Source organism: Lutra lutra, chromosome 18 (genome assembly GCF_902655055.1).
Source record: "Lutra lutra chromosome 18, mLutLut1.2, whole genome shotgun sequence".
In the NCBI taxonomy this organism is placed as follows: domain Eukaryota; kingdom Metazoa; phylum Chordata; class Mammalia; order Carnivora; family Mustelidae; genus Lutra; species Lutra lutra.
In genome coordinates this window covers 13466216-13492260 of record NC_062295.1, presented here as the reverse complement: position 1 = coordinate 13492260, position 26045 = coordinate 13466216, and the positions used below count along the sequence as shown (strand labels likewise).

The window sequence follows — 26045 nt, the reverse complement described above, 5'->3', positions numbered from 1 at the left end:
ATTAGCACAGTGGTGTTGACAATGTTTGTGTCTCAGTTTAGTGGGGGGTGGGGAGTCATCACCAACAGAATGACAGCTACGATCCCCTGCCCAGAAAAACACTCCTAAGCCCACAACTGGGCATTCTGCTGCACTAGCTTCACCATGCCCTTGTGTCCGTTCTGGGGCCTTCCTTTGGTTTGAAGACAGACCCCAGCTCCTACTGTAGCAAAACAGGACATGAAAAGGACGGTGGCCCACCCTGGCAGTGCTGTGTGAGCAAGGGGCTGGAGGCAGGCTTCACGGCAAGGGCGGGGTTCCAGAAGGAAAGAGATGCTACTCACCTAGGGAATAACAGGGGAGACATTACAAAGAGATGCTAAGGGCAACAGAACAGGGCTAGCCACAGTGGGGAGCTGTCAACACCCTGGGGAGCGGTGTTATTGGATCCCGAAGAACAGAGCTATGTAGGACAGCCCTTTCTGGGGACTGGGCTCTCCAGGCAGACACAGCCAATGCACAGAAAATGACCCCTGTCCCACTGTCCTCCCACCCTCCCAGCTCCTGTCAGTGCCTCCCCTTAGCTGAGGCAAGGACAAGTCCATATCGATAAAATCCATCAAGGTTAAGCCTCTGGGGACCCAAAGACAGGAGGAGAAGGGTAGAGCGTGGATCTCCTGGGGCCGGGGGAGAGAAGAACCCCAACATACTTCATTTCGACCCCTCAGGAGCATGATGGTCTTGGACCAAGCATTTATCCTCTCAATGCCTCTGGGTCTTTACCTGCAAGGAAGGGGACCGAGAGTCCCTCTCCCAAGCGCTGCTGTCAGGATTAGATGAGGTCAGGTATAAGAAGCGCTTACCCAAGTCCTATGTACGGAAGAAAGAGGCCAATAGCAAGCAGCATCGAGGCCCTCTTCCGTTCAATTCTGCAAGTCTGGGCCCTGTACGTTGATTTTTTTGTCCCTCCTACACCTGGACCTTTGTCATGCTGCCGTTTCATGTGAAAAGCGATTTTCCTGACTGAATTATCTCTGTAACTAGAACCTCAAAACCCAGCCTGAACACTCTAGCACCGGAACCTTCTCTTTTTAAGCTCTCTGGTTTGCACTACGCTGCCCAAAAACCCCGTGGAGAAGACAGACTAAACTTCAAAAACGCTGGTCCGTTTGATATTTATACCAAATGTCCGTGCTGCCTCCTCCCTGAGCCTTCGGCTTTTAATTCCATGCAAATCTGGTGACACTGCCTTGTTGCTCAGCGGGCTGCACAGCGGGCTTCTGCCTCCATGAGGTGCTTGAAGTCGGGGTGCGGGGAGTCTCCATAAGAAGCCTCATCTGCCAGAAGGGAAACGGGAGTGTCCGTTCCTGCACGTGTGACCGCTCTGCTTCCCCTCTACAGGGAGAAGCCCGCCACAGCTCAGAGCTCCAGTTTGCCACCGGCACTCAGCTCCACTAGGACGCATTTCCAGACCCGTCTGCCTGGGGTTGCCAAGTGAGCGATCTCCCTCTCGGTCTCGAGGTGTACCTACTGGTAACCGGCTCAGTCGGTTAACCATCTGCCTTCAGCTCAGGTCATGAGCTCAGGATCCTAGGACTGAGACCCACATGGGCTCCCTGCTCAGTGGGGAGTCTGCTTCTCCCTCTGCCTGCCACTCCCCATTTGTACACTTTCTCTCTCTCTCTGACAAATAAATAAATTTATTTAAAAAAAAGAAATGACATAAATTAGAGATTACAGTTCTATAGATTATAGAATTCCACTTTTCTGAGATATATATATTACATCTGATATATATCCATTATTATGTATATACTGCACATTACACGTATATTAGGTAATTATAGGGCTACAATCCTATTTCTATCTGCACACCTAGCTCTTATCTTTAGATCTAATCTCTGTATCTCAGCAACAAAGCAATAAAAGAGATGGTATTTCTAATTCAGGGCTTACCACTTACTGTGTTACTTCTAAAAGGAGACTTGGTGTCTCTGGGCCTTCCAATTGGTTCATCTGAAAAATGGCTAAGATTAGCCCCTGCCTCATGGGGTTGCAGGACCTGAAAAGGCAGGCTGGACGGCCTGGTTCAAATCCCCACTGTTCCACCTGTTAGCTACTGGACAAGTATCTTAACCACATCTTTGTGCTGCAGTATGTCTGGAAAATGGCAGTGACATTAACACTTCCCATAGGGGACACCTGTGCAGTCTGTATGAGCGAACCCATGCCAAAAGCTTACTTAGAAGAGTGCCCAGCACATACTCGAAGTGAATGTTACCTAAAAATGCTAGATTTACACATACGTGTACAGTGTACAGTTCTCTGTTCATAGTAAACATACTTTCAATGCATGTTAGTCATTGTTGACAAGAATCATGATTTTAAGTGTTCTCAAGTTGAGGGCCAAACTCAAACCTTCAACATCTTGGGCAAAGCCAGCTCCCACCAAGATGAGAGGGACAGTGATCTCAACACGATCTATTTTTCGCAACGGTACATGTGGCTGGGCTTTGGGGAACTTGTCGGCTATTTGTGGAATGTTGCATCACATCGTTTACCCTGAGTCACACAGACTAGAAAGGCACCCAGGGCCAGAGGGCCGCAAATCCTCCCTGAGAATGTTTCCACTGCCTGGGTCCAGCCCCTCTGCCTTTGCCCAGGCAGTGGTCCAGCTGGTCGCCTCCCTGCTCCAACCCCTGCCAGGGCTGATGAGAAATCCAGCAAGCCAGAGCCAGAGGGAAAGATCTAGGAGAGGGACTTGGCCTGTCTCAAAACCAGCCTTGTCCGCCCCAGAGAGGTTCCGCTCTCCCCTCCCCAAGGAGACTAGTGGGAGGAGAGCAGATGGGCTGAGGAGCTATTTGGTCTCACCATCCTCTCAACAGATGCTGGGCACCACAAGAATTAATGGGCTGGAGACTCAGGTAAGAGCCATTCAAAAGCTCCCTGATTACTCCAAAAACCACTCTCCACGGAGGAAAAGGTTAATCGAAGCCCAGAGCTGGAAGAGAGGCGAGTCGACGGAATTGCTTTCATCCCAGGAGTGGGGGAAAGAGCTTCGGGAGAGAGAAGTTTGCACAGAGGAGGCTGTGGTCTGCCTCAGAAAAAGGAACCAGGCCTCAAAATCGAGTTATTTGCAAAGCCTGCGGCACCGGTCCAGGAGCCTTGGCCAGTCCCTCGCTGAACCGGAGCAAGGTGCAGCCTTTTCACGTTTTTCTCCACACTGCAGGTTCTCTGCACCGCTGAGCCATCAATCTCTCAGGAAACCATCTCTGAGAGGTGCTTTCCCTTTTACCTATGCTGTGCACATGCTCACACGCACTGTGAGCCATTACTCTGTGGGCGTACTCGGTCACTGTCAACACAGACCCAGGGACTCTGGAGGATGAATGTGTCGTGGCTGGAGACCGGAGGCGGGCCAAGTCTGATATTAACCAGAGAGGGGGACGTTTGAACGTCAGAGCAAGACAATACACTTTTCTCCGCGGTCACAATTCCACGGCTGGGGTCATCTTTGTACAATGAGCTGTCCGCAGGCAAACAGGGTATCTCGCCCTCAGCACTAGGGACATTTGGTGGCAGATAATTCTTTCTGGGGCATTTGGAAGGGGCTTAGTGGCAGCCCTGGCCTCTACTCACTAGAGCCCGTGGCACTGCCCCGCCCCAAGTTGTAACAAAAATGTCGCAAGACATTGCCAAATGTCCCCTGGTTAGGGCTGGTGAGTGCACCCCCAGGTGTGAGCTGCTAGTTTTGTCTGAGGTTTCAGCTCCACAGAACGGGAGCCAGCTAATTAGCCAATGGTAACTATTAGCCAGATTTCTCACCTAAATCCCCATTATCAGCACCGCATCAGAAGCTCCAAAGTTCCTCTGACCCTGGCAAGACACGTGGGACCAGTCTGGCACGCAGGCTCCAGATGTGAGCACCCTTCCCCTCCCCCAACCGCCTTCCCAACTCCTGCCAGTCTTCTCCCATCACCCTGGCCTGATAAGGTAATTCCTATCCATTGTGACATTCTATTGACGTGAAGGCACTGAAGGTGCTCGAAGGAAGAAGCTGGTGGTCTGATACTAAGGAAAACTGGCGTTATGTTTATAGGAATCCAGACAGAATATGCAAAATGTTCCGAATGCGAGCACTGCAGTATCTGTCCCGGTAACGCTTTCTCAAGTGCAGGCTCTTGGCTCCTGAGCTTGAATCTCACCTCCAGAGAGAGCCCTCCCCGAACTAGCTTCTCCGCAGTGCTCAGCTGCCCCTGCTGACGAACCCCTCTGTCCTATTTCTGGTCACTTATTACTACCTGAAATTATTCAGAAATTCACGGACTCCTGCAACCAGAATGGGTGCTCCATGGGCAAGGGACCCTGTGTCCTGTCCACTGCTTTGTCTTTAGCATCTAGCACAAGGCCTGGCCTCCTCCTGGCCCCAGAACTACTGGAGTAAGCAAATGGATGAAAGAATCTGTTTAGGCATAATTTCTAAAGTATTAATTTCCTTCCACCCACTTCTCATTTTCTTCCTGAGCGTCACTCACCATCCTCATGGTCCCTCCATCATCTTTACAGAAAGTGACTATAGTTAACTCCCTCCTTTTACACTCATGGTTAGGTGGTCCAAGATATTCAAGTACCCGAGTGGTCGGTGAACACAGAGCAATCAGGGTTTTTCCTCCTGATGCCCTTGACCTTCAGGTCCTGGGTAATCTCCATGTAAACGAAGGCACAGCTCCCCTCTAAGCACAGCCAAGTTCACAAATACCCAGATTGACAAATCTTTGCTCTAACTAAGAGTTCCTTCATTACAACTCCCAGGGTATCCATATTTGAGTAGAGGCTATTAACTAATTGACAGTGAAGCTGTTGGTGGGGGGAGGGGAGGCAGTGGAGGGATACGGCAGAGAGGCTAAAATTAAATGACAAGAGGTCTTGCCAAATTGGAGTGGATTCAGAAATGATAAACCATCTTGGGGATCAATGAGAAGAAGGGAATCAAATAATGAGCATTTAAAATTTATCAAAACAGTATTGATGCACGGGGAGCGGTTTCATCTTTGTTTTAAAATTTTCTACGGGCTCCGCTGCTTAAACCATTTTATCCACAAGCCTCGTGGCAACCTATCTGTCAAGGAATTATTCACTGTGCGAAACATTATATCTATTTATCTACATATCCGCTCACCTATCATCCATCTGTCTCCCCACCTATTTATCTAACCACCTCTGGGGACGTTTGTACGAAGCATCCATCTGTCTATCTAGACCTTGGCTGCATACATCAAACCCCTCCTTCCAGCTTTGCCTGAGCTATTTCAAATCTACTAGTCCAGGCAACTCTTTTTTTTTTCCCCCCGGGAAGAATAAGAAGTTGAGAAGATAGATCGATTCTGGGGTCTTCTGACCCTGAGTTTGATACTCCCCAATGCTCTGAGCTTCCAGGGTGACCCTGGGCAAGTTACTTAACCTCTCTGAACCCTAGGTTCCTCATCTGGAAAATGGGTATCATGAGAACACCTACGGAATGAGGCATCTGGGGATCAGCGGGAGCAGCTAGTTCTTGACAAACAGGAAACATCGTGGGGGGGGGGGCGAGCGAAGGGGGGATCACAGGAATGCCACTAACTGCATTCGAACTCCTTTCACACTTGGTTTTTCATTTCTACGCCCCCCGATTCCTGGGTAACCACCATCTGGAGACGGGGAAGCATTCACCACTGCAAGTCAGGGCTGCCTTGGTACACCCCAGGGGCAGCCTGCTGAGGGAAATCTGACATCAGGGATTTAAACCTTCCTAGGCTGCCTCATTCTATTCATCTGGCCATTAAGCAGAGCGGGTCCTGCTGATGCCAACAGATGCAGAGGTCAGCGATGTCGCAGCCCAAGAGCTCCAGAGGAGGCCTTAGCAGCCTGGCCGTCTACCTTCCCCACCTCCTCGCAGCTGCCCAAGCAAAGATCCGCCAAGGACCAGGTGATGAACCCGCGCATGCGCGGAGGGAAGGGGCCTGGGATGGCCTGAAGCTCGTGTGTGGGCTGAGCCACAGACAAGTGATGTACGGACACTGCTCACGGTGAGCTAGGAAAGGCAGCCCCCCTGCGGCACCTGTGCTCCAGGATCAAGTGGCTAATGCCTTTCTTAGGAGCAAAGGGGGTTGGTGGGGGGTGGGGTGGGGAGGAGAAGTGGGAAAGGACCCAGGCCACACACATCTGTCACCTACATCGGCACGGTTGGGTTTGCCAAGCTCAGCCACAGCTGCTGTCCTGCTCCTGCCATATGGGTAGTATCTGGGGCACCACTTTCTTGCCAGAAGCTCATCCATGCCCCTCTTGTCTAACCCGCCTGCAGGCAGCTGAATAGGGTCCCATCATGAGTCCCAGGATGGACGGCCCCCCGCACAGAGTGAGATCTGGCCACGGGCTTGTGCCAACAGTTACAGAAAAACATTAGTACTTGGGTTGGGTTCCAAAGTCTCTTTCACACAGGAAGTTAGAACTCGGCAAAGACAACAACAGCCCACGGCTCTCCGAAGACCAAGGGCCAGATGAGGCTGACGGAGCAGTGCAGAGACAAAGTGAATCATCTCCCCAGTGGCCCAGCGCCAACACAGGAGGCCCGCCTTGTGCCATGTGTGGCCATTAACCAAGGGTCGGGCCCCTTGGGCTATGGGGTGTGACTCTAAGAGAGATCCCTGTGTGGGGGTGAGCTGTCCCCCTCACAGTGTGCTGGCCAAAGCCATCGGCATGTGACTGTTCTTTCCTGGGGAAGTTTTGAAGGGCTGACTGGATGTTTTTCATAGCGAAGGATACAAGAGGGCCAAGAACAGAACTATCTGGGGTGCACCGCTCCGCCCTGGGAGAGAAGATCTGGCTTCCAGAATTGTGGACACAGACCATGTGCCCACAAGCTCTCCTATGTCTACCAGGTTTTCTTCCGGGGAAGGACTGATTATGATGAGGAGAAGGGCCATCCTTTGAAAGCACACCTGGGAAGTTCTCTGGCAATCCACAAAAGAGACTGGGGCGGGCCGGGTTTTCCAAATTGCAGCAGATGCACCCCTGGGAGTACGTGCAGATGATTTTAGGGGGCACTCAAAAGAAACTTTTCCATGTTACTAGTTTCACATTTATTTTAAAGTTGTGCCAAAAAAAAAAAAAAAAAATCGAACTAGTATGTGATTTCATGCTTGTGATTTCACCAGTATCATTTCTTGGTATAGTGTTTCTCATCCTTCACACTGGTGACATATTAGGCCAGGTCACGCTCTGCTAGGGGGTGGGAGGCTGGCCTGTGCACTGTGCAACCGTTAGGCCCATCCCTGCTGTCCACCCACCAGATGCCAGGAGTAAGCTCCCCACCTCACGGTGAGAGAACCAAAATTGTCTTCAGGCATCACCAAACGTACTCCAGAGATCCAAGATAGCCTTGCTTGGGAGCCACGAGCTGAGGATGAGCCCACTTAAGACAGTTAAGTAAATTGATTTAAGGAAAATCTATTTTTAGGTGACTTGGAACAAGTGTGATTTCCCTAAGGCAAATGTGGCTAAGGGCATAGGTGGGTGGCAGAGGTTGGGATAGGACCAGACCAGAGGATGGCCAGAGAGAGGGACGCATCTGGGCCTGCATCCCCCTCAAAGCCATGCCCACTGCTCTTTCCTGCCCGCTCTCTTGGCTGGTCATCCCTGAAGTGGACATAATGAAATGTGCATGCAGAAGAGAATAAGAAAACGGAAGACTCCCCTTTTCCCACCAGGTATGGTCTTTCTGAGCAAGGAAAGAGAAGAAGGGTGGGTTTGCTCATTCCCCTTGGGGAGACGGAGGCAGAGACACTGGTGAGAGGACAAGGACCCATGGAGGAGGCTGAAGACTGAGACAGCAGGTGGTCCTTGCTAGAGAACTCCAGAAACAGCTGCAGAGCTGCCCTTCAGCCTTGAAATGTTCACAGGCTTGCCTGTCCCAGACACTCAAACGCTGTTAGCTGTGGGGCTCTGGACAGGCTCCATCCTATCTCCTCTCTTTACTATGGGACCAACCCTTAGAGCCCAGGGAATAATGGACCCAAAGATGCCTCCCCTTCAAGCTCAGTCAGACAGGCAACAGTGTGTTGGGTTCAAAAGCTACCTCACCAGCCCTGAGTCCTTACTGATGACTTTATAGACACCAGTTTCTGCTGTTCTCACCACAACCCTGCAAAGCAGGCACCACCCTCGCAGTATTATTCCAGATGGGAAGAGGGTGGCTGAGAGGCTAGGTTGCCTTTCAGGGCCAGAAGATGGGTACGCAGACACCCGGGTACACGTATGCATGCGTGCCCACACAAAATCGGCTCATGTGTATGTGGGCACACATCCCAACAGGCAGGGGGATGGCCTCATCTGCCTGTCCAGTCTCTCTGAGTCAAGGAGCCAAGAAGGTGCCCCAAATCTCCCAGAGAGCTGGTATAGAGGTAAGTGACAAAGGCCATGGGAAGGTACTGACCTGGGTCTCCAGGGTGATCGGAGGACTTGGATGAGGGTCCTGTGGGAAGAGAGGAGAAAACACATGTAAGCGATGAGCAAAACTGAACCTACCAACCCAGCCAGCATCATTTTCCAACAAAGTGAAATCTCTTCCGTGTTTTACTGTCTCCCCCATTCTCACGGGCATTTTCATGACTCATGAGCTTGGCCCATCCCCAGTCTTCCCCCAACTTCCTCCCACACCCCAATGATTAAGGAGGCTCAAGGTTTTCATTAAGAGGCTAAGGGGACACCTGCATGGAGATCATGCAAAATGACCAGATGTAAGGAAACAGGAAAGAAAGCATGCTCGTCCATTATCTCCAAGTGTGTTCACATCCTCTACACGAAGGAGAGGATGGATCCGTAAGAGGATTAGAAATAAACTTGAAAGACTATAGAGTCCCGATTAGGGGCAAGGCCACCAATTTGTGTCTGGTCTTGGAAAAAATGAGGGAAGGAAAAGAGAGACAGAAAAAGAAGAGCTTAATTCCTGGTTTTCTAGCACATTCCAGTGGGCTGGGGAAGAGACTTTTCAGGATAGAGAAGGCCAGAGAAAAGTCCTATTCATCAGCTCCCCACAAAAGACAATTGACTGGAAATGCTTGGTGGTAATGTCGCAGGTCATTAAACATGAACTCTCTAGGTGGGGGGCAGGGTGAGTAGAGGAGGGAGGGATGGATAGGGAGGAGGTAGTGGTTTTCAGCAAGGGGTTTCCAAGGAATACAGGAAACCCAGCACATAAAGGCTATTTTTCTCGGCACCATGTCCACTCTGAACTGAACCCCCTTGGATTCATGGTTCTGGGAAAGTAACCTCAAGCTGCCCCTTACAGAGAATGGGCATGATTTCTGGGCCCTGAGGGCAAGCTCAGGTTGGAAGCTTTGCTTTACGCAAGCCGATTTTCCAACACAGGGTTCTAGGAAGCCATGCAGCGAGCAACCCCTGGCCTATGGTGTGAATGAGAAGGAAGTGTAGGAATGGCGCTGCGTTTGTCCTTCTGTGGTCTGACTTCTTTCACTCAGCATGATATCCTTAAGGTTCGTCCACGTGGTCACAGATGGCAGGACTCCCTTCTTTTTTAAGGCCAAATAACTTTCCATTGTGTGCATCTGCCACATCTTCTCGATCCAGTCATCCATCCGTGGACATGGAGGGTTGCTTCCTGACCTTGGTTCTTGTATGGCTTCAACAAACATGGGAGGGCAAATGTCAGGATTCCACTTCTATGAAGAATCCAGAATCATCAAATTCATGGAAGCAGAGAGTGGAAGGGTGACCGTCGGGGGTTGGGGGAGAGGGAATGGGGATGTGCTACCCAAGAGATGCGAAGTTTCAGTCATGCAGGATGAACCAACTCTAGAGTTCAGCTGTGCAACACTGTAGCTGTGGTTAACAACACTGCATCGTACACATAAAATTTTCTTGAGAGAGTAGATCTCATATTGTGTTCTTACTACATTAAAAAAAAAAAAAGGAAGTGTAGCAAAATTGGAACATTTTAAACCCCTATCCTAGGTGAACAGATAACTCACTTTCTTGATGACTCCTCTGTGGTATCTTTATAATGATGCCAAAGTCATTCTGAGCTCAAGATGAGGGGTTCCTCTCCCGATTCCAGTTCTGAATCTAGCTCCTAGTAGTTCTCTAATGGAACCGTTCTCTAATGGTACAGCTCCAGAACATCTAATTCTAATTTTCATACTCATGCATGGAATATTCCTCAGATCCAGGAAGATATGGAGTGGAGCCCTCCTCCCACTCTCTGGACATTGCGGCCTTGGCCCAGAGAGGAACTTGGAGAAGTCCTGAAAATATTTTAGGCTTCTCTCTTCAAACGTAGTAGCTCCTTCATAAGGGTGAAGAAATGGGAGCTCTACGGGTGAGAACCTTTGCTGTGCCATTCAAATGAGCTGGCTCGTTGTTTCCGCCATTCTTCATGGAGCCCCCTCTCGCCAGCCTCTTCATCCTCCCATGCAGGGAGGGAGTCTTAACCCTGTTCTTCCAGTTTCTCTGTGACAAGCAAGCATACTGGACAGGACCCATGTTTGTCTTTGGGAGGCAAGGCCGTCCTCTCTGGTCTGCGAGGTCTTCAGCTCCTGTCAGTCTGTGCCTCTGTCTCTCTGGCTGTTCAGATTCATCTAGATTCCACCACAAGATAAGAAGCTTCCTCTCAGACTCAAACATCGGCCTCATTCTCAAAGAGGGGTCCTAGTGGAGCACTGCACTGGGGGGCTGGGTGCCTACCCCGACTGACCAAGCTGTACTTCACAGTCTGTTTGGCTATGGCTTAGGGTTTATGCTTCACTGCTCAGAATCCTGAAGGGGGAGAGAGGGGAGACTGCCATCCTGAACCCCTAAGAACAACTTCATGGGAAAGACAGTCCTTGGGAAACCACAGAAAACTGTCAACTGTGTTGACAAAGCCCAGAGCCTGATCCTTAGATAAAATAAAGCATCAACCCTTTATTTGGTATTCCAAGATCAGAAGCCCTACTGGCACATGGTCAGGGGTCCAATCCTATGTATTTTGCATGTTAATAACCTAGCCAGGAAGAAGACTGAGTATTCCAAGTGACCTGGTCCTTACCACTCGGCGCTCACTTGCCAACAGAGTGTTGCCCCTCTCTCTCTGTGCACATTTCAGGATAGAAGACTTTCCCTACAGAGGCTCCATCCAGAAGATTCTGGGATGACTATATATCGGTGAGGTCTCACTTTCAGCAACATCCTCCTTAATTGGAAAGGCTAACGAAGTGGAACTGGGTCAATGATGCTGTCTGCCTAATCCATCGTGTCTGTCTAAACTGGGACTCTTTGGTTTACAGTAGAGTAAATTCCTGTCTGTCAGGGGAAAGGCTCCTAGAGACCAAAGGGGAATTTGCAACATGCTCGGATGCTACAGAGTGCTTGTGGAATCTTAATGCAGGTACTGGGGGCCAAGGAACTGCTTTAAGCAAGGAAAGCTCTTTCATATCATCTACTGCAATGACTCAGTTGGGGAAGTCAAATAGGGAACTAGGCAGACTGATGTAGTGGCTTGTATTCTTTACCACTCCCTATAGCCACACCCTCTGGTATTAGGACTCTGCATTTCTTTGCAGAGGGTTTTTCCCCAACCCTTGACCTTGGGCTTGCCCAAGTGATCTGCTGTGTCCAAGAGAGTGGTGAGCAAAAAGGACAGAAGCCTAAGATTGAAATACACTTGTGGGATTGAGCGGGATCTCTTGCGTTTTTGCCATCATCACAAGAACAACATGCTCGAGGTAGCCCACTGGTCCAAGGAGGAGGGGACACACATGGAACAGAACTATACCCAACGTGCAACTTGAAGCGCAGCACAGCCTTGATCAGCCACCTTCAGGCATGCACAGAATGAGTTTCCGGGTGATTTGTTACACAGCCAGTACTGTGGCAGTAACGGATACACTCTCTAAAGACTGACCCTGAGAGAACTCCACATAATGTACAAGCCCACCAGCCTTGGGAACAAAAGGATACATACTTTCCCTCAGCCTGCCCCATCAACCCCAAGAACCTGGAATAACTACAGTGTGTAACTAGGATTTAGAACCTACTAAGCGCCACACTCCACATGAGCTGGACATTATGCCAAACAAGGAAAAAACTCAACCACTATGATCTTATACTATAAATGAGTTAGCTTATACCTTTCTTCACCAAATGTACCAGTCCTTCTGAATTTCTTTAAATGCCATTACAATAACGGTAATGGAAATGATTGGTCGGAGTCCTCTCACCCTAAGACAAAGACAGTTTCCATTCCTCCGGTTCATTCCCAACTTTATCCCATGGGCATTATTACTCAACCAAGGTTTGCAACAGTCATGAACACTCGTAATAACTAGTAACGTACTATGCTGATTAAGGGATGGCTAATAACTTTAAGTTCTTAGCATGTTCCAGGCACTGGCTTAACCTCACACATGTGTCATTCCTTTGACTCCTTGTAACAACCCTGTGAGGTAGATACTACCATTATTCTCATTATAGAAATGGGAAAACTGAGGACCAGAGAGATTGAGTAACTTATCCAAGGTGCTGAAGCCTGCATTGGACCCCAGGGCCCTGCACTTGACACCCTGGTGCTCCACGATTTTACAGTAGCTCTACTGGAGAGCACAAGTCTAGCCCAGACAGAGTAATCCTGCAATCTGGAGAGTGTCTACTAGAAGGAAGGACACTCATGGCAAATCAGCAGCAGCACCTTAACTACAAGACTCTTTCCTAAAAAAGGTAGCAGACATGGTTGATAGAAATTACCACAAGTGCTGGGACTGAAAACAAAACACTGCCACCTCACTGCAGCATGGTACCAAATCCATCCACACCTATTCACAGAGTTCCGACTCAGTCGCTAGCATTTTTGCCTGGTGGGCACCCGGAGGGAGCCAGAAAGGAGTTTATAGAGCGACTCTGTGTACATTCCTATTCCCATAGCTAACTGTTTAAATAATAGGCGGGAGTCTCAGTACAGATCCTGGAGAAATGAAACTTGCTGGCACCTCATGAGTCTTGCTCTTGAGACCAGGAAGCCAGACTCAAATAATTTTGAGCCCATCGAGGCCAAAAGCCTCATTTTAACAGGCAATGAAGCTCTCGTAAAGAGAAGAGAGAGAGGAGGAGGAATTCCATTATGGTTCCAAGCATGCATCAGACATTTTTTACTCCCCTGGTTGGTGCTGAGCCCTGAACCTGGCCTCAGCCACTGAAAGGGGTGTTCTCTTCCTGCGCTTTTAAGATCTCGTACGATAGCATTTGCTATTGGGTGGTAAGCAATGGCTTTGAAGGGGAGGGGACAATCCTGTGACTCAAGTCTTCAGAGCCAGACTTCCCCATTGGGCCCATCAAGTCAGCAGACGGACAATAGGCACGACAGTCCAACCATCACACAGATGCACGCAGGAGGACCCTTCAGAAGGCTGGCGTGGCCCCCACTCCTGGAAAGCCCTCTAATGGGCTCTACAGAAGTAGAAGTTTCCCCCATCAGGAGACTGTGCCTTACTCTCAGTCACCATCAAACACCAGGTGCCTTGGGAAATGCAAGGAACTCTTTATGGGATCTGAGATGGAAAGAAACAAGATCTCACCAACAGCATTCCCCCTGCTGTAGATCACCAAAGGAAGACCACCAAGTGGAAGCTGAGTTTGGATGCCAAGCCAGAGACCCAAATAGATTCTGTCACTCATATTAATGGACCGATAGGAGGCCTAGAAAGATCATGCAGAGGGAAATAGTGTAGGTTTGGGGTCAGATCCTAGGTTGAAATCATGCATGACTTCTATATTACTTGGGCTGCCATAACAAAAAATACCCCAGAATGGGTCGCCAACGGGACAGAAATGTACTTTTCCATAGTTTTGAAGGCCAGAAGTCCACGATCAAGGTGTCAGCATTGTCTACTAGGGCCTTTCTCTGTGGCTTGTAAAAGACCACATTCTTTCTCAGTGTGTCTTCACATGGTCTTTCCTCCATGCCTGAGCATCTCTGGTGTCTCCTTGATGTATAAATCTTTCTTATTAGTACACCAGTCAGACTGGATCAGGACCAACCCTACAGGCCTCATAGGAACTTCACACCTTCTGTAAAGGCCCTGTCCCCAAACACAGTGATATTCGGAGGTGCTGGGGTTTGGCAATTTAGTAGATTGACAAGCCCTTGGTAGACCTGTGACCTCAGGCAAAGATCTTCTTAGCTCCCATGGGCTCTACTTGTCTCATTCCACACAATGTAAACAAGTAGGACCATATTCTCCAACAGAGCTACTGTAAGAAGGCATAGAATTTACTATCTACGACTCTTTTTTACAAGTTAAAAAAAGCACTAATAAATAATGATACTAAATAAGAGGTGGAAATCTGGACTATGTTACACAGACCCAGATACAGAGTCATCCTCTCATTTTGAAAATGGGATATCACTGGGGCACCTGGGTGGCTCAGTGAGTTAAGTGTCTGCCTTTGGCTCAGATCATGATCTCAGGATCCTGGAATCGAGCCCCACATCAGGATCCTTGCTCACCAGGGAGCCTGCTTCTCCCTCTGCCTGCCACTCCCCCTGCTTGTGCCCTCTCTTTCTCTGTCAAATGAATAAATAAATAAAATCTTAAAAAAAAAAAAAAGAAAATAGGATATCATTGACATCATGGGTCACCCTTGATGGTAGATAAAGCCAGGTATTTTAAACATCTGGTGTATGATTACACACTCAAAAATCACCTCCCCTTTGTTTTCTTCTTCCGGGCTTTTGAAAGCTAAGACATACCTTTCTGCACGCAACCGACTAAACTGCAATTTTTCCAAACGGCCAGTTACTGTCGATGCCAGCTGCACTGATCCCATGCAACAGCAGTGAAATGGGGGAAATGTAGCTATTTTGTTGTCTGGGCGTATTTGGCGCCAAGCATGTGAAATTCTTGCAACTCTGGAAGGTATCACGCTCCCCATTTTATAGATCAGATGAACTCAAACTCAAACTCAGGGGGGAGAATCTGCTCAAAAACACAGGTCTAAGAAAGGACGGAGCCAAGACTGGTGCTTAGGTTTGGAAGTTGCCAGAAACTGGCACCCGAACCAATATCCTGGTGTTTCCAAAAGCATGAACTTAGTGAAATCACAATCTCTGGGCAAGGAGCCAAAGAATCTGCATTCTTACTAAACAGCCTTGGGGGAGTCTTCTGTATACTGAAGCTTGAGAAGCCCCGTACTGGGCATGCGTAATACAAGATGGAAAGCATCCAAGGTGACACACAGCCCGTGAGAAACTGGGAACAGGACCTCTCTCTCCCCTCTGGTGCTCACACTCTGCATCCCCCAAGAAATGTCTATCATGGTGTGTCACTGTCTGGGCTGCTAGAACAGCTGGGTGGCTTAAACCCAAAAGAAGTTTATTTCTTGTAGTCCTGAAGGTCCAGGAGGTCCAACACCAAGGTGCTGGCACATTCAGTGTCTGGTTCGTAGTCCGCTTTCTCCTTGCTGTGCCTTCACCCAGAAGAATGAGTGAGGGAGCTCTCCAGTGTCCCTTCTAAAAATGGTGCCTGTCACATTCTTGAGAGCTCTGCCCTCAAGAGCTCATCACCCATCTCCTAATACCATCACCTTGGGGGTCAGGATTTTAACACGTGAACTTGGTGGTGTGTGGGGTGGGGGCAGGACATACCATTCAGTCCACAGTGGGATACAAGGTATGTTCTGCTCCTTCCCTTCCTTCCATGTATATGGTGATGGTCTCCCTCCTGCCCCAGAAATCCTATCAAGCTCCCTCTTCTTTCCAAAGTCTCCTCCCCAGGGATGTGTGGCTCCTTTCGACTCCTTCTCAGGGTCTAGATACAGCCATCAAGGTGCCAGCAACAACGGGGCTTTTTCTCGAGTTGTCCCTCTGGGATTTCACAATGAGCTTAACTCCTGTGTCGGTGGATCCTGGGACGACCGCCGGGCACGTGCATGGCGGGTGGCATTGGTCGATGAGGGAGGGATGCTGACAGCACAGAAGTCCCCTTGTTCTCTGAGCAAGGCTGCATTTGGAATGCGAATGTCAGCCAGAATCACACAGTGCTCACCTTGTTGGAAAATGCCAACTCATCTATCGGTAAGACCGGGAGGAAAACAGAAACCTCACTAACAGGTCAAGGGCATGCTCACCGCTTTATCGATACGGCGGCAGATCGAGTCAGGCCCTTAAAACCAAAGTGAGGGTTGGGGGGGGGTTTCCCTCGCTCTATCATCTGTCTCTGGTTTTCAAAGTCTTCAGCGTTTGCAGGCCTCTTTACTACTCTGCATTCTCGCCACGTCTTTTTTAGCCTACTCCCCAGAACTGAGCAACAGAACCTCAAGAAAAAGTTCGGGCCTTTAGAAGTCGGTTCATTACCTACAGCCTTAGAAGATATAAGAAGCCACAGGGGCGTGGAAACGTGGGAATGTTTTTATTGCTTCTCTAGGCTGCCGTGTGCATCTCTGAGAACAAAGGGTTACCAAAAATCTCAGCCACTGTACATAACACTCTGTTCTGCGTGAGCCTCAAGAGGTTCTGTGATTCTTTGCAAAGCACACAGAATTACAATTCTTGGAACTACAGGGTTTTGAATAGACCTACCTGAAAGACGAGAAGCTTGCGGTCTAAAGGGTTTAGACGGGGTGGCTGGTAGGGGGCCTCGGGAGGATTCATGGTGGGTGGTATTTTGGGGCCAGTAACATTGATGGAAGATTTGAAATTGTTGCCAAGTTCCTAACCAGGGTACTTCACATACAACCCCAGATTTCTCAATTCTCTCTTTTTTTTTTTTTTAGATTTTTTTTTTTTTTTAATTTATTTGACAGAGAGAGATCACAAGTAGGCAGAGAGGCAGGAAGGGAAGCAGGCTCCCTGCCGAGCAGCGAGCCCGATGCGGGACCCGATCCCAGGACCCTGGGATCATGACCTGAGCCGAAGGCAGCGGCCCAACCCACTGAGCCACCCAGGCGCCCCTCAATTCTCTTTTTAAAAATGAGAGATTTAGCAACATGAGACATGCATTTCTCCGAGAGAGCAAGGTTCCTGGCGGAGCGGCTGCTGCCTGGCCCCTGTAAGCAACTGTGCCTGTCACCTCCATTGATTAACGCCATTTGCCCAGGATCACATGGCTGATCAGTATCAACAATAATCAGAAGAGGCATCCAAATTGACAAAGAAGAAGTCAAACAATCACTCTTTGCAGATGATATGATACTTTATGTGGAAAATCCAAAAGACTCTACTCCAAATCTGCTAGAACTTGTACAGGAATTCAGTAAAGTGTCAGGATATAAAATCAATGCACAGAAATCACTTCCATTTCTACATACCAACAACAAGACAGAATAAAGAGAAATTAAGGATTCAATCCCATTTACAATTGCACCCAAAACGATAAGATACCTAGGAATAAACCTAACCAAAGAGGCAAAGAATCTGTACCCAGAAAACTATGAAGTACTCATGAAAGAAACTGAGAACACAAAGAAATGGAAAAATGTTCCATCCTCATTGATTGGAAGAACAAATATTGTGAAAATGTCTATTATACCTAAAGCAATCTACACATTTAATGCAATCCCTATCAAAATACGGTCAATGTTTTTTAAAGAAATGGAACAAATAATCCTAAAGTTTATATGGAACCAGAAAAGACCTCGAATAGCCAGAGGAATGTTGAAAAAGAAAGCCAAAGTTGGTGGTATCACAATTCCAGACTTCAAGCTCTACTACAAAGCTGTCATCATCAAGACAGTATGGTACTGGCACAAAAACAGACACAGATCAATGGAACAGAATAGAGAGGCAGATAGACCCTCAACTCTATGGTCAACTAATCTTTGACAAAGCAGGAAAGAATGACCAATGGAAAAAAGACAGTCTCTTCAACAAATGGTGCTGGGAAAATTGGACAGCCACATGCAGAGAAATGAAACTGGACCATTTTCTTATACCATACACAAAAATAGACTCCAAATGGATGAAGATCTCTATGTGAGACAAGAATCCATTAAAATCCTTGAGGAGAACACAGGCAACAACCTCTTTGACCTCAGCCGCAGCAGCTTCTTCCTAGAAACTTCACCAAAGGCAAGGGAAGCAAGGGCAAAAATGAACTATTGGGACTTCATCAAGATTAAAAGCTTGTGCACAGCAAAGGAAACAGTTAACAAAACCAAAAGACAACTGACAGAATGGGAGAAGATATTTGCAAACGACATATCAGATAAAGGGACAGTATCCAAAATCTATGAAGAACTTATCAAACTCAACACCCAAAGAACAAATAATCCAATCAAGAAATGGGAGGAAGACATGAACAGACATTTCTGCAAAGAAGACATCCAAATGGCCAACAGACACATGAGAAGTGCTCCACATCACTCGGCATCAGGGAAATACAAATCAAAACCACACTGAGATACCACCTCACACCAGTCAGAATGGCTAAAATTAACAAGTCAGGAAATGACAGATGTTGACGAGGATGTGGAGAAAGGGGAACCCTCCTACACTGTTGCTGGGAATGCAAGCCTGTGCAGCCACTCTGGAAAAGAGCATGGAGGTTCCTCAAAAAGTTGAAAATAGAGCTACCCTATGACCCAGCAATCACATTACTGGATATTTATCCTGAAGATACAAATGTAGCAATCTGAAGGGGCATGTGCACCCAAATGTTTATAGCAGCAATGTCCACAATAGCCTAACTATGGAAACAACGTAGATGTCCATCAACAGATAAATGGATAAAGAAGATGTAGTATATATACACAATGGAATACTATACAGCCATCAAAAGAAATGAAATCTTGCCATTTGCAACGATGTGGATGGAACTAGAGGGTATTATGCTGGGCGAAATAAGTCAATCAGATTAAGATAATTATCATATGATCTCCCTGATATGAGGAATTTGAGAGGCAACATGGGGGGTTTAGGGGGTAGGGAAGGAAAAAATGAAACAAGATGGGATTGGGAGAGAGACAAACCATAAGAGACCCTTAATCTCACAAAACAAACTGAAGGTTTCTGGGGGGGGGGGGGGTAAGGGATGGGGTGGCTGGTTGATGGACACTGGGGAGGGTATGTGCTATGGTGAGTGCTGTGAAGTGTGTAAGCCTGATGATTCACAGACCTGTACCCCTGGGGCTAATAATACATTAAAACATATATATGTTAATAAAAAAATTAAAAAATAACAATAATCAGAAGAGTAGCTAACATCGGCTCTCATAATGAATGCAAGACAGTGTCCTAAGTGGTTGTAAGAACAAGCTCATTCAAACCTCATAACAATGTAGGTGTGAACAGCTCCATTTTACAGATGGTACAACAGGTTCAGAGAACAAAGTCACTTGCTCAAAGTCACTTGTCAGTCAGTAGCACAGCCAGGATTTAGACCAGGCAGCCCCGCTCCCATGGATACCCTTTTGGACCATGAAGTTACACTGCTTTCCAGGAGGACAACCACATTGTGAACTGGAATCACTAACCCAGAGTTCATGGTTCTAGGAGCAGCTCACGGTTCTAGGAGTAGCTCATGGTTCTAGGAGTAGCTCACCCTAAGAAGCCCTATGGAGCAGAGAACTGGATCACATGCTCCTCATACCAGATCTTCCCATCTCCTTGCTGAGGGTCTTCAGGCTAATTCCTTATCACAATAATCATAAGAATAACCAACTCAGATGGACAACATGAAGACCAACTTGGACAGTAGAGAACAGTCTACTCAGTCCTGGTGTACTTGTAGGCAAGTCAAAAATGTCAGTTCCTCTTGGAGGGCAGTGACTATCACTCTGCTGTGTTCTGCTTTTTTTCAGAGCTCAAAGGCATTTCAGACCAGAAACAAGACACACCACATGTCAAGATAAATCTGAGAAACACAGGCTCCACCCAACACAGCTGGGCAAGAGGGGCTGGTAGATCCATCCCAGGGTTCCACATCCTTCTGAAGCTGGCCACCCGGGCTTTGTGTGGACACAAGCCTTCCTCAAAGCTGGGAACACAAGCCGCCAACTCCAGCTCAGCCCAGTAATTAGCTCTTCCCCAGGCACAGGCCGTGGCACCTACCAATTTTGCACCCACTTGCTGCGGTCACCAAGATGGGAGGCGGCCCACTGGAACCAATGCTATCAAGTGTCCTACAGACACTGTCCAGGGTTCCAAAGACACTAGGTTTTATTCTACAGTTTCTGGGGCTACTGGGTGGGTTTTCTGTCCCATGGGGAAACCGTTTAGATTTGAGACCCGGAATCCAAGAAGAGACTTAGAGGTACAGGATAGGTGAGCAGCACCTTCCTACATGGTGCCCAAGGTGGAGATCACCAAGCAAGTACTTGGGCCTCAAAGTCTTAATACAGCCCTACAAGCAGACATTGCCAATGGATTCCCACTCCTAAGGGATGAAACTTATTTCTGTCCCTGACCTCAATCAAACCCTTCCTTTTCTGGTGAGGAGTAGGATATCGATGATGGGGGTGAATTTCCTAAGGGCCACATGCAGTTTCTATCAAAACCTGTTCCAGAATCCAAGGTTCTTGGTACCAAATCCTGGGTTTATCCCTTTCTGCCAAAATAAACTTCTAAGCATGTCCGTCCTGCCTTTTCTTCATTGTCTTTTCTTCCCCTCCCTTCTCACAAGAGCCTCTAACCAGGACATCTTTTGTTCAAAGGACAGCATATCCCAGCTCTGGGAAAACTGATTCAGCAGTGCTTCAGGTCTGGTGCACTTCCAAGAGGCCACACACAGACCTGCTGATTCAAGCCATGAGGGGAAACCAATCCCGGGATGCTTGGCACGGGGTGGGGAAGGGAAGAGTTTTGTCACTGTTGCAGAAGCCGATGGCCTCAGCTCCAGGCTGTGCTGCAGAATAGGGGAGCCTCCTTCCTAGACTGGAAGAGATGGTTGACAGGCGAATGTGCAGAGAACAGAGGGGCAGAGGGCTCCTACAGTGAGAGTCAAGGTCAAAGTCAGGAGGTTTTAGGGGAGAGAGACTCAGTGCCTCCTTCCTGCCTCTTGGCCTTCTCCTCAGCTTCCCAAGGATCACGATAGTGTGGATGACAATGATGGCACTGATGACGATGGGCATTAAGATACCTATCATGAAAATCCTTATGAAGCACTGCACTTAGCAATTCCTTATTTCAATAAATCCTCACCCCATCCTCATAGGATGGCTACTACAGGATGGCCATGGAGTCTAGAAACACAGATGATTTTATATTATGCTCTTACCTTTGGGAGATGCCCTTGATGACAATGTATTTGCCTGTTTCCAGACTATGGACACCCAGTAGTACCACCATTGCTAATATATAGAGGAGAAAACAGAGGCGCAGGAAGGTAGTAAGACTTGCCCAAAAACTGCAGAGACAGGCCTGCTGAACCTTTTTCCTATCCTCATGGAAGTTAAAAAAAGTAACCAAAATACTCCAGTGTGGTATGGTTTGCCTTACATGGTACATAGCACTTGAACATTTTTTTTCCCCCACTAGTTGCCAACCTTCAAAAACTGGGTGATTTCACAATACCAAGATTTCTGGCTCTTCCTAACGTGTCAGAAGATCTGGCCAGGTGGGCATGCTGGTTGGCAGCCAGAGCCAAATAGCTGGTTCTTCCTTAAGGTGGGTACGCAGCCTGCCCTTGGCCATGACCCTCACCCTACCCACCGGGGCAGGCCTGAGTTTGTGACCTGCCCCCCCACCCAATCTCTTAACAACTGCAGTTTACTGATCCCCCCAAAGGAAGGTACCATTTTACCCCATGGATGGCTTAGTCAACATGACCCTACCCTCACTTCCAGTCCCAAAAAAGGAATGTTCTAGATGACAGAACTTGAAAGATGAAAGAGAAAAGCTCTAGTAATCCATAAGTAAGTTTAACACTGTGGTTTATTCATTTATAAGCCTCTACCTGGAGTTCAGCACTCTGGACTTTCTCTGGGGTGGTGGGACCAGGCAGGGGACGTGGCGGTGGGGAGGGCGGCTTTGGTGTAGGGCACAGAACAGGAAGAGGTTGTTAGAGCCACTGTTTTCTGGCTTCCTGCATGGCCAACTCATACAGCTGCCTGTGAACTGGCTGTTTGTTCCTTGCCGTCCCGGAAGGAAGCGCGCTCATCACCCACGACAACAGAGTTGGCCCCAGGAGCCGAGAACGTGCATGGGGGCTCTGAGCCTGGCTCTCCTTCTGTACAGGGCAACCTCAGAGCTGCTGAGACAGGAAAATGGGAAGAAAGCACAGGCTGGGATACAGCATCCTGCAGGCTCCAGACAAAGCCCCAGCTGGGGGACAGGGAGGAGGAGGAGGAGGCCAGAGGAAGGGGGTCCGGCGGGGCACACGGATTTCATACAATGAGCTCCTTTCATCAGTGAATACAGGACTCTCCTCAACTCAGTCTCAATGGCTTTGTTTCTGAAACGACCCATTCTACACCCAGAAAGCCAAGTTTGCCAGACCCCGTGCCAAGGTCAGGCAAGAGCCTGAGACCCCCAAGCAAGTTGCTACTCAGTACCCCGGAGACGACCACGGTGCCCAGTGCTGCTGGGCTGACCCGAAGTCTACAAAGATCCCCTTTTATTTTTATGCTTTTCTGCACCAGGATACTGGGCAGGGGGGATTGCTCACACGCATGACATGTCTGGCATAACTGTAGGATCTATTCAGGGTAGTAAGTGCTCCCTTCCCACGAACTTCATCAAGACATCTTTGCAGAGGGGGCGGGGCAGGACGAGAAGGGACTAGAGAAACAAGAGCAAGTTCAAGTCTGCGGTCCCGAGGTGACCAAATTCAAGATGCGGTAGGACACCCTGCAGATGCCCCCATAGGGGCCTCTGTTTTGCAGATGCATTGAGAGTCTCCCCTTCAAGGATTTATTTTGCAGGTAGCAAAGAGCCAATCAGGTGCCTGGGCGAAGTATTCCATTCAGACGTGTTTGTTTAGCCCGCACAATGTTTTCAGTAGGAAAACGTTCAGTAGGATGTGAACGCTTAATATTCGTGAGGTTTCATGTAAAACTGCAAAGTCCTGGCATTTCTTGGAAAATCGGGAGACCTGGCAACATGAACCCATCACCTTCACAAGACACCAGTGGTCTGGATCTGGGGAGCAGCTGTCTCCCGTGGAAGGGACATGTTCCTGCAGTCTGCCTGGCCCCCAGGCATGCTTCCCTTCCTAAGGTGGCCTGGTGGTCGCCATGGACCCTGGACTCTGCCATCTCAGATTTGTGAAGCCCCAACACTCTCAGTGAAGGCTCTGGGGTTAGAGAGAAATATAGGATCTGGACTGTAGGCTGGTTGTAAAGCAAAGTTGGTTACGAACTCCCAGGACAATGTGACTTAAGAAGCACAGTTGAGCACACATCCAAGAACACTGGGTCAGGAGCGGAGCCCACTCCCACAATAGGTGTGGAGGGGCCTCTATCCTCTTCGCTCCCTGCAATATACTATTTTGACAACTGGTCCTGCTTTCTCAAGGCCAAGGATGATTTTCTTTTGTTTTTATATTTAATCAAGCCCTGCAGGTACTACATGGACAGCCCTCGGTACATTCTTACATTCTTACTGAACCCAAATCAGCTGAAAGTGGAGTTACTTGGAATGTAGAAGATGAACGCTCAGAACCCAGCCAACTCAGGAGTTGTGGGTTTTCCTAACTGCACGTCAAGTTCCTGCTGCAAAGATGATCCCTGGGGGCTGAAAGGCCGAGGAGAAGCAGAGGAGCTCCACGGACGGATCAGCTCACAGGAGGGAGAGCAGAAGAGAGGTTCCTCTGGAGGGGATGGAGAGTGTATCTGGTGAGCTACGGTCTCCTGCAAAGATATTACACATACCAACATCATGAAATGAAAGCAAGCTCCCCATTTCTCCAAAGCCACCAAGACTCAACAGAAATAAGGCACAACCCTCCGTGGTGGTGAGTGTCAGGTTATTACAGCTTTTCTAGGTCCAAGGGTAGACCGAGGTTTCTTCCATTTGCTTCTGCTGTATGGAAACTGGACCATTATTCATTCTCCAGCTCACATAGAATCGTGTGTTTGTGCCAATAGGCACACACACGCAAACGTCTGTGGGCATGCCTGTGAGTGAAGGGGTGGTCTCTCCCGCCCAAGGTCCTCCAAAAAGCTGCAGTGGAATCTGTTGCTCGACATCCCTCATTTCGGGGAATCCCCTCTGAGTCACTGCACTCCTGGTACTAGTTTCAAATGTCCACGGTGGGAAGGGGAAGCCCACTCTGGGAGAGATCCCACTGAGCAGACTTTTATTTCTGTGACATAAACAAGAAAGAAGAAAAGGGAAAGTAGGCAGTATTTTATTTCTGCACTTCGCATTTAGTTGTAATTACTCATGCAGGAACATCTTTAAACACCAAAAGGGGGGAAATGTTACAGTTGCTCTGATTTCACATGCTAACTGTATTTACATGCTAACAGCATTTCTCAGGGACAATTATCTTATTACTAGTGCACTAATCTTTTCAATCTTTTCAACACAGTTTACAGCTGCAGACTTCAAAAATTAAGGCTAATTAAGACCCTGTTTTTCAGCAGGTATGGTAAACTACTTACACATTTCAACTCAGTAAAAGAAAATTGGTAAGGGGAGAGTGTTTGAAGGGGGCAGGCACAGTGTCAAAGAGAGAGAGGAGAGGCTGTGTGGCTTCCATTAATTGGAGGGCTAAAGCGCTCCCACTGGATTGTGGAATCCAGCAGACAAGTTGCATCCATGGAGGGACCCGCAGATATCAGAACCAAGGACAGCTGGCTTGGCCCATTCAAGGGGAAAGTGCCTATTTCCAGTTATGGTACTCTCCTGGGTGACTTCTGCCCAGCAGCAGGTGGAGAACTTGGACACTGGGTCAGTTTACCTGAGTGCAAATGTGGGCTTGGTGGATTACCTGCTTGACACTGAGCAAGTGACTTAACATCTTGGTGCCTCAATTTCCCCATGTGAAATAGGAGTAATAACACCTACCCCTCAGGCCTGCTAAGAGGACTGACTGAATTCACATTTGTAAAGCACTTAGAATAATGTCGGGTTCACAATAACCATCCAATAAGTATTTCTTTTAAAAAGTGTGGGCTAGGGGCGCCTGGGTGGCTCAGTGGGTTAAGCCGCTGCCTTCGGCTCAGGTCATGATCCCAGGTCCTGAGTTCGAGCCCCACATCGGGCTTTCTGCTCGGCGGGGAGCCTGCTTCCTCCTCTCTCTCTGCCTGCCTCTCTGCTTACTTGTGATTTCTCTCTGTCAAATAAATTAAAAAAAAAAAATCTTTAAAAAAAAAAAAGTGTGGGCTATAAGGACTCATCACATACCTAAACAACATCTGTTTCCCAACATGTTCTTGACCTCATGCAATAACACCGCATTATGAGCCATTTGAGAACTGCTATAGCTGTATTTATTGTGTCTGTTTGCAATGCATTCTCCAAGTACTCGTCCTGCTATCTCATTAGCTGCCACATAAAACCAGCACTTCGGACCATTCAGGGTTATTTTTTGTTTTGTTTTACATCACAGGGAAGCAGACCTGTCCCTGAAGGGCTATTGTGGGAACGTGGATTTGCAGCCGAACCCCTTGGACCGCAGGCACGGCCCAGGCATCCCCGGTTCCAACATCTGTGGAGATGCTCATCAGCTCCTCACCCTGCTTGGACTGGTAAGGGTCTCTGAGCACCTGCTGTGTGCTTCGACCTGGCCTTGGCCCATCTACAGCCCCATCTGTTTGAACTCTCAAACCAATCCTGTGAGTGGATACTGAGGCATAGGAATGTGGAGGAAGTAATGCTGCCCCCATTTCACAGATGAGGAGACTGAGGCTTTAAACAACTCCTGGACGACCGCTCAACTTGCTAACAAAACAAAGTTGCAATGTGGCACCAATAATTAACATTCTTTCCTTCCATGTTTTCTTAAGCTAGCTGGGTCTCTCTTGTCAAGGTGATTACTGCACTAACAAAATGAACGCTAACAACCACCACCCACACCAACTATGGTACCTGTAGGCACTATTCTAAGCCACTGACATGATTAACTCAATCCTTGGAACAACCTTTGAAGGCATGGACTATG

General features: G+C 48.3%; 1 protein-coding gene across 1 annotated transcript in view; it reads right to left on the bottom strand.

The window, feature by feature from the left end:
• The window catches only part of XYLT1 (xylosyltransferase 1), a 304182-nt gene that overhangs the window by 201663 nt on the left and 76474 nt on the right, over positions 1-26045 (bottom strand). Inside the window, 1 exon segment of the mRNA XM_047713155.1 lies at positions 8450-8488. Coding sequence (XP_047569111.1) covers positions 8450-8488 — 39 coding nt within the window.